A 17960-nucleotide genomic window follows, 5' to 3' on the forward strand; every position below is an offset into this window, starting at 1 on the left:
ACACTTTTTGCATATACCTGGGCCAAGCCCATCTTAAAATCCCTTGTCTTGGCTTCCGTGACATATCATTAGAGTAGCAGCTTTCAGATTTGGATTGCATCAAGCTATGAAATTTCAAAATGTTTCAATGATACGGGTTGCCAATTTTATGTGGATAAGAACATTAGGAAAAAACAACTAATATTAAAGAAAAAAAAAATTGTCATCCTTACTTGATACTATTCACCAGGAGCTGGGGATGTCTTTTTTTTTTTTATGTTTTGTTTTGATTTTTAAAGGAAGGGAGAGAGAGAAACTGGATGACGCTCAATCCACTGAGTCACAATTGCTGGGTTGGGGAAGTCTATCAGAGAGCAGGATGAATGATAACAACTGCATTAAGATATCCTGGTCCTCTCCCTACCCTGTGATTACTTCTTTTCTGATTTTTTCTTTTGCTCTGTAAATATAACAGCTACTTAAAAGCTTTGATGCAGCATTTTTCTTGGTTCTCTGGAATCTCGCCACTCTCATTCATTTTCAAGCCATCAGTTTTCACCTCTAATTGGGTGACTTAAATTCCTGCTTCATTTCCCCTAAAAATGGGGGGCACTTGGTAGGGATTAATAGCAAATGAGAATCTCTTAGTGCACATAGGATGCTTGTTAAATAATTTAAGAGATGCTGACAGTTTCATCAATGAGTATCTCTTTTATCTTACTGTTCTTTTTTTTTTTTTCCTTTATTGATTTTAGAGAAAAGGGCAAGGAGAGAGAGAGAGGTAGAAACATCAATGAGAACATCAGTTAGCTGCCTCCTGCAAGCCCCCCACTGGGGATTGGGCCCACAACCTGAGCATGTGCCCTGGCTGGGAATTGAACCGGTGACCTCTTGGTGCATGGGTCAGTGCTCAACCGCTGAGCCACACTGCCAGGCAACATCTCATATTTATAATTTTTATCTTGATTTCCCCTCCAATCTACTCTTGCACAGTGAATTTTAAATGATGTATTTTTCCTCCTCAAAATTTCTCAGTGGTTAGGAAAAAGTTACTCCAATTAGTCTGTCTATAAACATGATAGCCCCAAAAGACATCACCAAAGGACTTTATAAAATTTTATAAAACATGGCCCTGGCTGGTTTGGCTCAGCGGTTAGAGCGTCGGCCTGCGGTCCTGAGAGACCCGGGTTCGGTTCCCGCTAAGGGCGCATACCTCGGTTGCAGTTTGTCCCCGGCCCTGGTCGGTTGGGCGGGTGGCAGCCACTCGATGTGTTCCTTTCACATTGATGTTTCTCTCTCTCTCTGTTCCTCTCTCTCCCTTCCACTCTGTTTGAAGATAAATGTAAATATCTTTGGATGACGTTTTTTTTTTAAAAAAAGTGCTTTGGCTGGTGTGGCTCAGTTGGTTGGAGCATCATCTTATGTGCTGGAAGGTCATGGGTTCAATTCCAGGTCAGGGTACATACCCAGATTTTGGGTTCGATCCCTATTTGGAGCACATTCGAGAGGCAACTGATTTATGTAGCTCTCTCACATCAGTGTTCCTCTCTCTCCTTTCCTCCCTCCCTTAAAAAAATTGTAAAAAGTTAGAAAATTATTTTTCTTTAGTTTCCTTTTACGAAACAGTCATCTTCCTACCACATACTCTGCACATACATGCACAAACCATGCTCTTTTTTTTCTTTAAATTCTCGCCCTAGGATATTTTTCCATTTATCTTCAGATAGTGTGTGTGGGGGTGCTGAGAGGGAAAGAAACACTGATGTGAGAGAGACACATCAATTGGCTGCCTCCCGCATGACCCTGTCCAGGGCGGGGGACGAAACCGCAACTAAGGTTGGTCCTCGAGTCAATGCTAAACCCGCGAGGGCCACATACCACACTCTTACATAATTTTACATCCTATGTGTCAGAGGATATTGAGGATGGTCAGTAAATAGTTGTTAAAGGATATATAACAAACAGCTTTAGCACTTTCACACCAATTAGCATTGCCAGTTAGTATTTCCTCCACAATCCTCAACTGGGACTTTGCTAGAGAAATTGAGTGTTAAGATGGTCTGTGTTAATTGGAAAACCAGAACATACCTAGTGGGTTTTGAAATGGGAAACTGTTTACATTTAAAATTGAGACATTTTTCCTTCATGTCTAACAGTTTCATAACCTAGTGGGTAATTCATCTCTCTGACTTGGATTTCAGGTTTTCTGTGTTTAAACTAGAATTCTTAATACAAAATGTATCTAGCAAACAATATGTCTTTTCCGTAAGGAAGCTTGATTTGATTGGCATTTTTCTGTAAGGGTCTAATAACAGGGACATTATCATCATGCATTTATTACTGGGGGTTTCAGGTGTAGACCTATATAAAAATAACTGAATTATACTGAAGGAAGAGTAACCAGTCAGCATTTACTCCCTATATCAGTGAATTCTATGATGGTCATCTACCTAGTTGCACAGCTAGAAACCAGAACATGAGCCTGTATTTCTTCTTTATCCCCCCCCCCCCAATATCCCATCAGTTATAAAGTCCTGCTTGTTTTCCTTCTGAATGTTTGTGAACTGGCTTCTTTTAATTTGTTTGTTTTAAAAGTTTGTCTTCTGTCTGGCCGGTGTGGCTCACTGGGTGAGCATCCACCCATTCACCAAGAGGTTGCTGGTTTGATTCCCAGTCAGGACACATGCCCAAGTCGTGGACCAGACCCCCAGTGGAGGGCATGCAGGAGATGGCCAATCGATGTTCTGTCTCATTGATGTATCTATTTCTCTCTCCCTCTCACTTCCTCTCTCTAAATTCAATAAAGGGGTGGGGTGGGGTTTGTCTTCTCCAGAATGTGCCTTGCAATCAGTCCTGATTTTTTTAAATCTCTAGATTTGATCACAGAACCAATATTGGAATTGTGTTTGATCTAGCTGTTCTTTTTTTTTAAAAAACTTTTTTTCTTTATTGATTTTTAGAGAAAGGAAGGAAGAGAGAGAGAGAGAGATAGAAGCATCGATGAGAGAGAACATCGACTGGCCACCTCCTGCATGCCCCCCACTGGGGACCGGGCCCACAGCCTGTGCATGTGCCCTGACCGGGAATTGAACCAGTGACCTCTTAGCGCATAGGTTGACGCTCAACCACTGAGCCACACCAGCCGGGCTGATCTAGCTGTTCTTTATGCAGGCTGGCCCTGAATTCCAGGCCTGGGCCAAAGTTCTAACCAATCCTTTCTCAGCTCACTAACCAAAGAACCTCTTTGCTGCCCAAAAGAGCAAATTAAAGGCAGAGATTTTGCCTCTTTTTCACCTGGCCAGGATCAAACCTGCAACCTGGGTACATGCCCTTGACTTGGAATTGAACCCAAGACCCTTTGTGGTCCGTGGGTGGATGCTCTAACCGCTGATCCAAACCGGGCAGGGGGACATCCATGTGAAAGAGACACATCAATTGGTTAACCTCCTGCACGTATCCCAATCATGGCCAGGATCAAACCTGCAACCCAGGTACATAACCTTGACTGGGAATCAAACCTGAGACCCTTCAGTTCACAGGCCGACGCTCTAACTGCTGAGCCAAACCAGCCAGGGCAAGAATTACCTTTTTTTTTTTTTTTTTTTTTATCTTCACCCGAGGACATTTTTCCATTTTTTGTTCAGACAGAGAGGGAGGGAGGGAGAGAAACATCGACGTGAAAGGGACACATCAAGTGGCTGCCACCCACATGACCAACCAGGGCCAGGGACAAACTGCAACCGCGGTACACGCCCTTACCGGGAACCGAACCCAGGTCTCTCTGGACCACAGGCCGACGCTCTAACTGCCTAGCCAAACTGGCCAGGGCAAGAATTACAATTTTTAAATCATACTTTTTTGCTTTTCTCTTTTTTTTTTAGGTTTATTTTATTGCTCTTTCTATCTAGATTAAAATGCTTAGGTCAGTTTATTTTTAGTCTTTTTAAAAAGTATTTTTCAAATTTATTTTCTATTTATTTTTGTTTTGTTTTGTGGTATGTGCCCCTAGCGGGAACTGAACCAGGGACTCTCTGGTCCGCAGGCCGATGCTCCAACTGCTGAGCCAAACCAGCCAGGGCCTATTTTCTATTAAGTACTACTCCAGCTATAATGTTTGCAAATTTATTATATTTTTTGTCATTCTATTTATTTTGAAATTTTTGTTATCATTGCCTCCTTTCTCACACAGTAAGAAATCTGACTCCCATTCTCATTAATGTTTTGTACTTTTTTTTTTTAATCTTCACCTGAGGACATTTTTGCATTCATCTTTGGATAGGGTGGGAGGAAGAGAGAGAGAGAAACATCAATGTGAGAGACATCAACTGGTTGCCATCCACACGACCCCAACCAGGGCCTGGAACAAACCGCAACTGAGGTACATGCCCTTAGTGGGAACCGAACCCTGGTCTTCTGGTCCACGGGCCAACACTCTAACTGCTGAGCCAAACCAGCCAGGGCAATTTTTTACTTTTGATCAATTCCCAGTATATGACCAACTTCAGTTACTACATCCTCACTTTCTCAGCATACCCAGATTGGAACACCTGTGCAAGGCACCTTGCTGCATGGAAGTCCTCGATCAATTTGGCCTTGTCCCTCTGCCAGGATGCCCTTCTCATTCCACTCAGGCTCTCACTCTGCATTGGGCTGCCCTCCTGTTGAGATAATGGGCTCTGACATCCTGCACTGGGCTGCTGCCTTACACACACACATTTCTCTATCCTCTACCCCACATGGACACCCTTCACATCTGGTTAGACCCTAGCACTCTGCTGTCTGCCTCTGCAGCACCCACTCTGCCACCTCACAGATCCTTAACTTGCTTGACCCCACCTACTGTCTTTGGACAGGATTTCTTCAAGAAGGGGAAGGAGAGAGAGAAATGCAAGAGAAAGTCATTTTCCAGTTTTAATAAGTGATTAGAGAACATGGAATGTTATTTTTTGTAACTAATTGAGACGTCTTATAACTAGTATAAGGTCAGTTTTTATGACTTCCATTTTTGCTGCAAGTCTGTATATACTATGGGTAACATATTTTATCTGTGTTTCAACTTATAAGTTATGTTATTCAAACCATTTATCTAACTTCATATGTGTGTATTATATTGATATTTAAGTATAAATAATATATGAAAATTGTAGAGACAAATAGTCATGTACACATACTTCAGAAATAATGCATTATATATACAATTGAATTTCCCCATGATCTTTTTTTTATTTCTTTTCCTTTATTTCCCGAAAGTGGTATTTACTATCCTGAATTTGATGTCTTATTTCCATGAACTTAAAACAGTAGAGCAAGGCTCCTCAATTGATTATATGAGTAATATCCTCCAGAGTAGAATTTACCAGAGTATACCAGAATTGCCCACAGATGCAAGCATTCTCTTATATCAAATTTTAATCTAGCCTAGCCAGTGTGGCTCAGTGGGCTGAGCATCATCCCATGGACTGAGAGGTCCTGGTTAGATTACCAGTTGGGGTGTGTGCTCAGATTGCCGGCTCATGCCTTTGTTGGGGGCTGTGCAGAAGGCGGCCAATCAATGTTTCTCTCTCAAAATTGATGTGTATATCTGTTCCTTCCTCTCTCTAAAAAAATCAATAAAAACATGTATTATTTTACGTACATTTTCTTTTTCTTTTTCTTTTTTTTTTTATTTTGTTAGGGAAAGAGAGAGAAAAAACATTGATGTTCTCATCGATGTTTCTCTCTCCCTTCTCTCTAAAAATCAATAAAGAAATTTTTTTAAGAAAACTTTTTTTTTTTTAAACATTTCTAGCCCCTAGAAGATAGTTGGGAATTTGTCAAATATTTGTGTCATTTGTTTGTTTGTTTGTTTGTTTGTTTGTTTGTTTGTTTTTTCCTCACCTGAGGACATTTTTCCATTTTTTGTTCAGGTAGAGTGGGAGGGAGAGAGAGGAACAGAGAGAGAGAGAGAAACATCGACGTGAAAGGAACACATCGAGTGGCTGCCACCCGCACGACCGACCAGGGCCGGGGACAAACGGCAACTGAGGTACGTGCCCTTAGCGGGAACCGAACCCGGGTCTCTCCGGACCGCAGGCCGATGCTCTAACCGCTGAGCCAAACCGGCCAGGGCTTGTGTCATTTCTTACTATAGTATCTTAAGTCAGAACATTAAGAGCTTAAGTCTCTTAGTAGATAACTAGTTATCTAAAAATATACAAATAACCCTGCTGGTGTGGCTCAGTGGTTGAGCGTCAACCAATGCACCAAGAGGTTGCCTAGTCAGAGCACTTGCCCAGGTTGTGGGCCAAATCCCCCATGGGGGGCATGTAGGAGGCAGCCAATCGATCTTCTCTCTCATCAATGTTTTTATCTCTCTCTTCCTCTCCCTTCTGCTCTCTCTAAAATCAGTAAAGGAAAAAAAACAGTTTCTTTAAAAATAAGTAAATAAACGAGGAATGCTATGACAGACATCTTGTTTTTAAGGATCTAGCTGTGATTAATACTAAATAATTAGATGTTGATGGCTGTGGTAATAAATGAGCAAATTACATGGCTCTTTGACCACTTGCGGCAGGCTGTTCTGTGTATGAAAGATATTCTAACAAAGTTGATAATTTATGTTTTGTTTTTGTTTCCATTGAATTAAAAACTTTTTTTTTTCCTTTATTGATTTTTTTGAGAGAGGAAGTGAGAGAGGGAGAGAGAGAAACATCACTGAGCAAGAACATCGATTGGCCGTCTCCTGCATGCCCATCACTGGGGATTTGGCCCACAACTTGGGCAAGTGTCCTGACCAGGAATCAAACCGGCAATGTCTTAGTGCATGGGTTGACGCTCAACCACTGAGCCACACCCGCCAGGTGATTTTTTTTTTTTTTTTAAGGGGGAGAGAGAAACATCAATCAGCTGCCTTGTGCACTCTCCCTATTGGGGCATGTGCCCTGATTGGGAATCAAACTGGGACCTCTCATTCTCAGTCCATGGGACAACTCTCAACCACTGAGCCACACTGGCTGGGCTCTTTTTTTTTTTTTTAACTGACCTTAAAGAGAGGAAGGGATAGAGAGAGAGAGACATCCACTGGTTGCCTCCTGCATGCACTGCAATCTGGGATTGAATCGGCAACCTGGGTATGTGCCCTGGCCAGAAATCAAACCCGCCTTCTGAGTCATGCTAGGCAGAGCATTCATTGCATTTCTGAATTACAACCAATCAATGTTTCTCTCTCCCATCCGTATTTCTCTCTCTTCCCCTTCCTCTCTCTCTAAAATCTTTGAAATCATATCCTCAAGTGAGGATTTAAAAAAGAAAAAGAAAAAAGGCAGACTCACTGTTCAGGTGACTTTAAAATCCATAGAATTGTAGACAATTATGTTGTTGCTACAGGTGGTGACACATTCATGTCTAAATTGCACTTAAGGGCTTTGACTCCTAGGACCTTTATTTGATTGATCATTGACTGTCTCATTTTAGCAATTGTATATAATAATGGTCGCCTTATGATATGTTATTTTGTGTGTGTGTGTTTTTTTTACAGTGTTATATTCCTGTGGCCTTTTAAATGATTGAATAATGATGGAAATGGATCCAAAATAATAAATGACTTCTCTATTGAAGCAGTAGAAGATTCTTCATATCATCTTCCAGGAGCTCAATTTCGATCTTCAGGAAAGGGCGAAATACAGAAAATTGAAGAGAGGAAAACCTCACTTTGGAACTTTCTCCTTGACTACTCCTTAACTCTCGTCTTTCTCTTTGTTTTAATTTTCTTGTGAATTTATAGTGAAGACCAAAGAAATAGAAGACACATTTGGGAGCTTTATACCAAGAAATTTGCCTTGAAAGCTGCTATTCTTTGGAGGGAAAAGTATATCTCAAGTTCCTGATTTTTTTTTTTTTTTAACAAGATTTCTTATATCCTTAGATTTTGAAGGATAAGACAAATATAAATACATATCTGCACACTATTTTTAGCTGTGTAAGAATAATGAGATTTGTAAATTAAGGGCTTTGTCATGTGGATGTTTTGCCACTGGAATTGAGTGCTCAGAAGATCTTTTATAGCTCTTTAATACTATATTTTTGATCTGTCACTTAGATGACATTCTTTGCCCATGCAAGTCCACCTGTCTTTCTAGTTATGACCTTGTTATGAACAGTGTTTGTACTCACTGTGCAAATGCCCATGTATTATCTGTTTAAACAACAAAATAGTGCCATCACTCAAGGAAGTTGAATGAGGTGAACATAGACATAGGTCTTTCCCCTTCCCCCCGTTTTTAAATGTAACAAATACTTTTTTATCTTCCCCTTCCCCCTTCCCCCTTCCCCCTTTTCCCTTTTGGAAACGTATCAGAAACTAGGTAGTTTAAGATGAGCAATTGAGGGGTCTGAGAGAGTGATCCACACAGAGCCTGGCTTCTTTGTGCTTCATCATAAGGTGTGCTGCTGGCCAGCCTTATTAAGCACCCTTCTAACGAGAACCTCGTGGGAAATCAGCTGGCTGACTCAAGGAATTCAGGAAACAGGACCACAGAGGCTACACTCTGGGGTAAATATTCTCCTATGTCTAACTTTGGAAGAAGACTGTGTATATAATATATATGTATCATGGAAAATATACTGCTTTCTGATATGTTTTGGAAAGTTATCAGTGGGTGGTTTGGAAACACTAATGGATCTCTCAGGAAAACTAACGATAGTTGGTATTTGAGGATATTAATGTGAACTAAATAGAACTCTTGAAAGGTTGTATCTTCCTTCTCCAGGAAGATCTTTTTTACTGCTTTTGCCAGCAGTTGCCTGAAGCAGAGTAAATCTCTTTTCATAACTATCTGTAATTTTGAGTAGGTGTTTATTCTTTTTTTTTTTTTTTGGTATGTGCCCCTAGCGGGAACTGAACCCAGGACTCTGGTCCGCAGGCTGATGCTCCAACCGCTGAGCCAAACCGGCCAGGGCAGTAGGTGTTTATTCTTAAGGTTCTTCTGCTATAACTCAAGAATTCATTAGCTTCTTTCATATAACCTTCCAGATCTATGTCACATTTTTCTTTTTATGTCACATTAATTTTCATAGCCATATATTCACAGACCTTTGCTTTGTGTAGAATTTCTTGAAGTATGGATCCTGATCAGTCATCTAGAGAAGCTCAGACTGCAGGTCCTTCTGTAAAGAGGAGAATCTTAAGTAATCAAAGACTCCTTTACACATTATTATCAAGATCTTGTGAGCATAAATGATTTGAGTTTTTTCATTTTCAGATCCTGGCCATGAGGTTGGATGCCTCACCTTGCTGAAAAGAGACACTGGACCTAAATGGCGCAGCATGACTTTGTTCCTGCTTGGCTAAATTTCTCAACACCACAGGCAGTTAAGGTACTGTTCCATTCCCATAGTAACTGTCCAAATGCCAGTTCTTGCATCCCCAACTTGTCTGTGGCTTCTGTTTTACAGGCTAGGTGTTTTTTATATTCAGCTTTGTGTGAGGATTTCAAATATGTCTTCATAGATTAATTACCTTTGTTTTAATAGGATATAAATAATTAGGCAGTCCAAGTAGTGTATACTCTGTTACTGATAAGTGCCATTTTATTATTATATGCTAAGCTTTTCTCATTACATGGCACACTTAAGACTTACTGTTTTAGCTGTAGCACACTTTGGAACTAAAACCTACCTACTAATATATTTATTACTGAGGATAAAGGGGCAGAGGTAAAAGGACAGTGGTTTTGGGGGAAATGGACCTTTGAAATGAATGAATATTTATCTACAGTAGTAGATGAGAAGGAGCAAAATATAGAGAGGAATTGATTTAGAGAGAGGAAGTGAGCGGGGGGGGGGGGGAGAGAAACATCGATGAGAGAGAACATCAATTGGTTGCCTCCTGCATGCCCCCCACTGGGGATCGGGCCCACAACCTAGGTGTGTGCCCTGACCGGGAATAGAACCAGTAACCTCTTGATGCGTGTAACACTCAACCACTGAGCCACACCGGCTGGTCTAATTACAGTATTTTTAATAAAGCTACAGTAAGCAAAGTTGTGTGGTATTGGCGTAAAGATAGGCATATAAAGCAATGGAATTGAATAGAGAATTAAAATATAGTCCTATACATATAGTCTACTGATATTTTACTAAGGTGCCAATGTAATTTAATGCAGAAGTTATAGTCTTTTATAACAAATGGTTCTAGAGCAGGATATCTATATAGGAGTGGGGTGGCAGGGAAAACTTCAATCTTGACTTCATATACACAGAAAATAACTCAAAAGTGGATCATAACCTAAATTAAAAAGTTAAAAACCATTAAACTTTTAGGTGAAGAATAGGAGAAAATCTTTTAACCCACTACAATGGCTAAAATAAAAAAGACCGGCAAGCCCAGACTGGCTTGCATAGTGGTTAGAGCATTGGCCCGAGGACCGAAGAGTCTCGGGTTCAATTCCTGGTCAAAGGCACAATCCCTTGCAGGCTCAATCCCTGGCCCCAGTCAGGGTCATTCAAGAGACAACCAATCGATGTGTGTCCCTCTCTTTCCCTTTCTCCCTCCCACACTATCCTTTTTTTTTCCCCTCTGTATTGATTTTTAGAGCAGAAGGGAGAGGGAAAGAGATAGAAACATTGATGAGAGAGAACATCGATTGGCTGCCTCCTGCACACCCCCCACTGGGGATTTGGCCCACAACCTGGGCATGTGCCCTGACCAGGAATTGAACTGGTGACCTCTTGGTGCATGGGTCAATGCTCAACTACTGAGCCACACCGGCCGGGCCCTCCCACTCTATATTTAAAAAAAAAAATAGACTGGTAATACCAAGTATTGGTTGGTGAAAATATTAATAAAATAGATGTAAAAATGTCTTTGCCCCAATCTATAATTATCCTATAAGCCCTTGTCAAACATATTTATACTTCCAGTGGCTTTTTAGACTTTGATCTCTCTCATTGAGATTAAAGAATGTCATTTTATAAAACTTTCATAAACTGCTTTTTTTGTGTGTGTAACCTCAAAGGCTTACTCTTCCTGACGTCTTTCCTCATGTGTAAATGAGTACAATGGGGATGATGCCAAATTATAGTATAGTTATAAGTATTAAGTAATGTTTGAAAATAAGTGTTTTATAAAACTATAAAAACTTTGTGTAGTTGTTAGTGGCCTACAGAGGTGGTAATTAAATCACTTTTTTTCTCCCAAATTCTGAAATAATAAGTTCTTTGGAATTTTTTTAAGGAACCATCTTAATTTTCCTTCCTATTACAAGACTAACTTAAATTTTTCTTTTCTTTTTTTTTTTATCCTCACCCGAGGATACTTTTCCATTTATCTTCAGATAGAGTGGTGGGGGTTTGGGGAGAGGGAGAGAAAGAGAAAGAGAAACATCAACATGAGAGAGGTATCAGTTTGTTGCCTCGTAGGACCAAACTGCAATATAAGTACATGACCCTGACTGGAATCGAACCTGAGACTTTTTGATCCAAGGACTGATACTCTAACCACTAAGCCAGACTGGCCAGGACTCGCTTAATATTTTTAAGTGTAAAGTTTTTGAACTTATTCTTTCTGGCAGGGTTTCTTGTAAATAATTGTCTTTTCTTCCCTTCTGGGGTAATGTAAATGAGTTAATGATTAAATATGTAACCTAGGACTTCTCTTAGCTCAGAGGCCTGTGAGTACCCTTATTATGGCCCATGTGCTCATAATGGTAGTTTCTGCCATTATTTATTGTTTTCTAAAAGCCTGCTGAAAAACCTAAGAATGAGAGATCTGCTTACCTATTTGCTTCTCTATACTTTATCATCTTAGTCACCCACAGCCACCTTTGAAAAACACGGAGAGCACCTACCCCGAGGAGATGGTAGATTTGGAGTAAGCCGTCGTCGACATAATTCCTCTGATGGCTTTTTTAACAATGGACCTCTACGAACTACAGGAGGTGAGCCATGCCCAACTTCTGTAATTATATTTAAGCTATTCATTTAGGGTAAGCCCAGCATAGGGATGCATGTCCAAATCTTGAAATAATGATCTTTTTTTTTTTTATCCTCACCCGAGGACATTTTTTCATTTTTTTTTTTTTGGTTCAGATAGAGTGGGAGGGAGAAAGAGGAAAAGAGAGAGAGAAACATCAATGTAAAAGGGACACATCGAGGGATTGCCACCCACATGACCCAACCAGGGCCAGGGACAAACTACAACCAAGGTACGTGCCCTTAGCAGGAACCGAACCCGGTTCTCTAGGGACCGCAGGCTGGTGCTTTCACTGCTGTTCCAAACCAGCCAGGGCTGAAATAATGATCTTTTTTGTTAAGCATAGTTCTCAGATCCTCCAATAGTCACTACTCAACTATGCTGGGTTCTAAGTCTAACATTGTTATGTTCTCATGAGTCATTTATTCAGTGGAAGAATTCATACAGAAAATACATTAAAAGAAAAAGATGTATTTTGTGATTTATTTTTTGTGGACTTAATCTTTTATTTAAAAGGTCCTTTTAAAGGGCTTTTGGTAGTACCATAAATCAGATCAGGAAGCATCTTGCCCAATTATTTGTGAATTTCCAGGAGACAAACAGTCTAATATGTTGCTTTTCCTTACTATTGTAGATTCCTGGCACCAGTCCTCCCTGTTTCGCCATGATTCTGTGGACTCTGGTGTCTCTAAGGGAGCATATGCTGGAATCACAGGGAACCTATCTGGTTGGCATGGCTCTTCCCGAGGTCATGATGGCATGAGCCAGCGTAGTGGAGGTGGCACAGGAAACCATCGTCACTGGAATGGCAGCTTTCACTCTCGGAAAAGCTGTGCCTTTCAGGAAAAGCCACCTACAGAAATTAGGGAAGAAAAGAAAGAAGACAGGGTGGAAAAGTTGCAGTTTGAAGAGGAAGACTTTGTAAGTATGGTGGTTTAGTTGTGTAGTTAAAACCTAACAAATATAATGTCTTAAATATAGGATCCTGTTAGTAATGAGAACATTTCAGAAATTACTAAAAAGGGAGTCCCTAAGTTTAGATATTTATTCTTTTTAGAGAGAAAGAGTTGATTAGCATGAAGTTGATGACAAAAATCTTGTGTAACTTTAAGCAGATCTTTGTTTTCATCTTTATGCCTTTGGGACTTACAAAACTTAAAAATTAAGGATTTTTTTAAGGTTCAGTATTCAAATATATAAGTTTGTAAAAATGTAGTCTTGCATGCTAAATTGTCCTCCAACTATCACAAGAGGTTTTTTCTATATAAAACAGTTGTAGTATGCTCAGCCGGTGTGGCTCAGTGGATTGAGCATGGTCCCATGGACTGAGAGGTCTCCGTCAGGGCATATGCCTGGGTTGCAGACTTAATCCACAGTAGGGGGTGTGCAGAAGGCAGCTGATAATGTGTCTCACTTTAATGTTTCTATCTCTCTCTAAAAATATTAGTAAAAACATTTTAAAAAATAAAAACAGTTGTAATAAGTTATAAATGTGCAATTAGTAGTACTCTAGCTATTGCCTATGTATTCAGTAAAATTTGATGCTATTATGCGTTGAAGTACATACCTTTTGGGCTGTAAACCAAAAGTAAACTTATCCAGAAAAGACCATTGGGAATGATGAAGAAACAAAATATCTGTTGTTCATCACATTTTGGAAACTTGTTGAAATCTTCATCAAATCATCAATCAAAAAAATGTTTAATTGTATTCTATTTTTCTTTTTTCAATATTTTTTTTCTTTATTGATTTTAGAGAAGAAGGGAGGGAGAGAGAGAGAGAAACATTGATGAGAGAGAATATTGATTGACCGCCTCCTGCATGCTCCCCACTGGGATGTACCCACAACCTGGGCGTGTGCCCTGATCGGGAATTGAACCTGCGACCTCTTGGTGCACGGGTCTACGCTCAACCACTGAGCCACACCGGCCAGGCTAATTGTATTCTTATTATAAAATGAGTTTCTTTTTATACTTTAATTTCATATAATTAAATGAAACCACTGTAATTATAATTTATGTCTGACATGAATATACTTACCAAAAATACATCTTATACTATGACCACAACCAGCTGAGCATTTAGAAAACAAGTTTATTTGGATCTCTTTAATAGTTTGTTTTTTTATGTGCTTTGGTTTAAAAAAGAGATTGTAGAAAACAAGGAGTAGTGTGGGGTAAAGTGAGTTACTTGGAGTACCTTTTAAACTAGGTATTTTACAACTGATTGGCATAGTTTAATAAGAAACTCCTTTATTAGTTCTGTGGCATTCCAAGTGGGAGATGAATTGACAATGGAAAGAAAAATGCTAAGGTAGCATTATCTTCACCTGCTAAATGGTTTGAAGGAAAGTTTGCTGTCAAACCAAACCTGAACAAGGTCACTAAGGGCAAATTTATTTCGCATTTATGTTTTTATGAAATATTATAAATATATATAACATATGAAGAAAACAGTCTAGTTAGCACATCACCTAACTTTGTGAAATACTAATATTTTGCCAGGTATGCGCTAGACCATTATTTTACAAAAGAAGTAAAATACACAACTTTTCCATCTGGCTTCAGCCATCAGAGCATCTTAAAAGGCTCAGTTAAATGATTTCCAGAAAACATGGAGCCGACTCATTAAACCTCTTAAGATCTAAATTTCTTTCCACTCAGAAATCTTAAACCATCTATTTTGTATGTAGAAGTTGTTCAGCTAAAGGAATAAATATCTGTTAAACTAAAAAAAGGAGGATATAGTTACATTTTTCCTAATCTGTTCTCCTCACTTTCCCCTTGTGTGATTACCATGTTGATTTTTGGTGTTTCTTCATCCACATGCATGTTTTTTTAATCAACTTTTACTATATGTATATATCCATACACATTCTGCAATATCCTTTTGCCTGATTTTGATCTTTATGTGAATAGTATTATATTCTCTTAATTGCTTCAAGTTGTCAGATTTAACTGTAATAATACATATGGCTTTAGATCAGTGGTTTTCAATCAGATGCAAGCCCTCTCTCCCCTATCTTCCCCTGGGGCACATTTGGCAATATCTAAAGAAATTTTGGTTGTCACAACTGGGAATGGTGCTATTGGCATCTAGTGTGTAGAGATCAGAGATGTTTGTCAATATCCTACAATGCGTAGGACAGCCCATAACCAAGAATTAACCAACCCAAAATGTCAGTAGTGCCATGGTTGAGAAATCCTGCTCTGTCTTTTTTACTGCTTTATCGTTAATAATTGTATTGTGTGAATATGATAGATTTATTTATCCATTTCCTGTTGACAGGCATTTAGGTTGTAAAAGATCTTGTTTTATAGAATAAATCTAAAGGATTGTAACTGGGGAAGGAAGAATTAAAAATAAGATTTATTTCCAGAGAAAGTTGAGAGATAATTAGTAATTGATAAGAAAAACTGGAAGAGATGAATTGAAAGAAGATAAATCCTTGGGCCTGGCTGGTTTGGCTTACTGATTGAGTGTCGACCCATGCACCAGGAGGTTGCTGGTTTGATTCCCAGTCAGGACACATGACCAGATTGTGGGCCAAATCCCCAGTGAGTGGCATACAGGAGGCGGCCAATAGATGGTCTCTCTCATCGATGATTCTATCTCTCTCTCCCTCTCCTTTCCTCTCTCTCTTAAATGAATAAAGAAAAAATATATTATTTTTAAGATAGCCCTGGCTGGTTTGGCTCAGCAGTTAGAGCGTTGGCCTGCCGTGCGGAGACACCCGGGTTCGGTTCCCGCTAAGTTGCAGTTTGCCCCTGGCCCTGGTTGGGTCGTGTGGATGGCGGCTACTTGATGTGTCCCTTTCACGTCGATGTCTCTCCCCCTCCCCCCCCATCTGAACAAAATACCAAAAAATGTTCTCAAGTGAGGATAAAAAAAAAGATAAATCCTTGGTACCAAAGACATGCACCTAGAGAATAATAGCTGAGGTTTGTGGATGGGTAGAATCACCCAAGGAGAATAAATAGGGAGGAGAAGCCTAGAGAAGAACCTGTGAAATAGCAGTAAGGAGGAACTGAGCTGTAATTGGTTGAAGAGAGGTTGTATTAAGAAGAAGCAATTAGTCAAAAATAATAAATTAAAGGTCTTTTGGGACCTAATTGTAGAAAGTTATTTTATTTTATCTTATTTTATATTTTTATCTTTTTTTTTTTTTGCCTTCAGATAGAGTGGGAGGGAAAGAGGGAGGAAGAGAGAGAGAAACATCAATGTGAGAGAGACACATCGAGTGGCTGTCACCCACACAACCCCAACTGGGGCTGGGAGCAAACTGTAACTGAGGTATGTGCCCTTAGCAGGAACCGAACCTGGGACACTCTGGTCTGCGGGCCAGGGTGAAGTTATTTTATTTTAAAACAGTATTAGTTTTTAGCCCTGGTTGGGTAGCTCAGTTGGTTAGTGCCGTCCCCATAGGCCAAGGTTTGGGGTTCAATCCCCAGTCAAGGCACATACAAGAATCAGCCAGTGAATGCATAAGTAAGTGGAAAAACAAATCAGTGTTTTTCTCTAATCAGTGAATTTTTTTAAACAAGCAAGATTTGAACTGCTATTTTTGAAGGAAGATATACTAATGGCCAATAGGCATATGAAAAAAAAACAATCTGGAAGTTCAAATTAAGACCACTATGAAATACTGCTGTACATCCACCAGAATGGCTGGATTTAACACTCTGAAAACACTAAATTTGGAACCAGCTGGTGTGTCTTAGTTGGTTGAGCCTCGACCTGTGCACTGAGAGGTCGCTGGTTCCATTCCTGATCAGGGCACATGCCTGAGTTGCAGGCTCAATCCCTGGTATGGGGCATGCAGGAGGCAGTCGATGCATGTTGATGCTTCTCTCTCTCCCTCTCCTTTCCTCTCTTTCTAAAAAGATCAATGAAAATTAAAAAACAAAACAAAACCACTAAATATGGTAACATTTTAGAGCACCTGGAACTCTCTTACACTGTTTGTAGGAGTGTGAAGGAGTACAACCATTTTTGGGAAGGGAATGTCTGGTAGTTTCTTATAAAACTGAACAAACTTGCCGTGGCCGGTTTTGCTCAGTGGTTAGAGCATCGGCCTGCGATCCAGAGAGACCCGGGTTCGGTTCCCGCTAAGGCCGCATACCTCGGTTGCAGTTTGTCCCCGGCCCTGGTTGGTCATGCGGGAGGCAGCCACTTGATGTGTCCCTTTCATGTCTGTATTTCTCTCTCTCTCTCTTCCTCTCTCTTCCTCTCTCTCCCTCCCACTCTATCTGAACAAAAGGAAAAATGTCCTCTGGTGAGGATAAAAATAAATAAATAAACAAACTTACCATGTGGCCTGTTACCTCTAGGTATTTACTCAGGAGAAGCAAAAGGAGATATGTATTTATTATGATTTTTTTAATAATAGTCCCAAATTGAAAATAATTTAAATGTCTGTCAACATAAAAATAGGAAAGTTGTGGTGTAATCATGTAGTGGGAATCTTTTATTTTTTTAATCCTCACTCGAGGACATTTTTCCATTTTTTTGTTCAGATAGAGTGGGAGAGAGAGAGAGAAACATAGGCATGAAAGGGACACGTCAAGTGGCTGCCTCCCGCATGACCCAATCCTGGCTGGGGACAAACTGCAACCGAGGTACGTGCCCTTAGTGGGAACCGAACCTGGGTCTATCTGGACCACAGGCCGATGCTGTAATCGCTGAGCCAAACCAGCCAGGGCATGTAGTGGACTATTTATTCGGTAATAAAAAGGAATGATTGATACAATAACATGATGAATCTCAATGAAGCCTTACGATGAAGGGTACATACTGTATAGTTACATTAATATGGCATTCTATTTTTTTTTTCTTTTTTTTTTTTTTTATCCTCACCCGAGGACATTTTTTGTTCAGATAGAGTGGGAGGGAGAGGAAGAGAAAGAGAGAAACATCGATGTGAAAGGGACACATCGAGTGGCTGCCACCCACATGACCCAACCAGGGCCAGGGACAAACTGCAACCGAGGTACATGCCCTTAGCGGGAACCAAACCCGGGTCTCTCTGGAC

The 17960-nt window shown here is 40.1% G+C and overlaps 1 protein-coding gene across 3 annotated transcripts in view; it reads left to right on the plus strand.

The window, feature by feature from the left end:
• The window catches only part of GPBP1L1 (GC-rich promoter binding protein 1 like 1), a 60051-nt gene that overhangs the window by 13075 nt on the left and 29016 nt on the right, over positions 1-17960 (plus strand). For 2 of the 3 annotated variants that reach the window (XM_036255593.1, XM_036255591.1), the window contains exons 2-6: positions 7496-7825; positions 8315-8509; positions 9219-9333; positions 11765-11894; positions 12564-12850. In XM_036255593.1, the coding sequence (XP_036111486.1) occupies positions 9274-9333; positions 11765-11894; positions 12564-12850 (477 nt within the window). In that variant the 5' untranslated portion in view covers positions 7496-7825; positions 8315-8509; positions 9219-9273. The remainder of the gene's footprint in view (positions 1-7495; positions 7826-8314; positions 8510-9218; positions 9334-11764; positions 11895-12563; positions 12851-17960) is intronic. The other variant, XM_036255594.1, reaches the window with a different exon arrangement.

This window comes from Molossus molossus, unplaced genomic scaffold (assembly GCF_014108415.1).
Source record: "Molossus molossus isolate mMolMol1 unplaced genomic scaffold, mMolMol1.p scaffold_m16_p_12, whole genome shotgun sequence".
Lineage (NCBI taxonomy): Eukaryota > Metazoa > Chordata > Mammalia > Chiroptera > Molossidae > Molossus > Molossus molossus.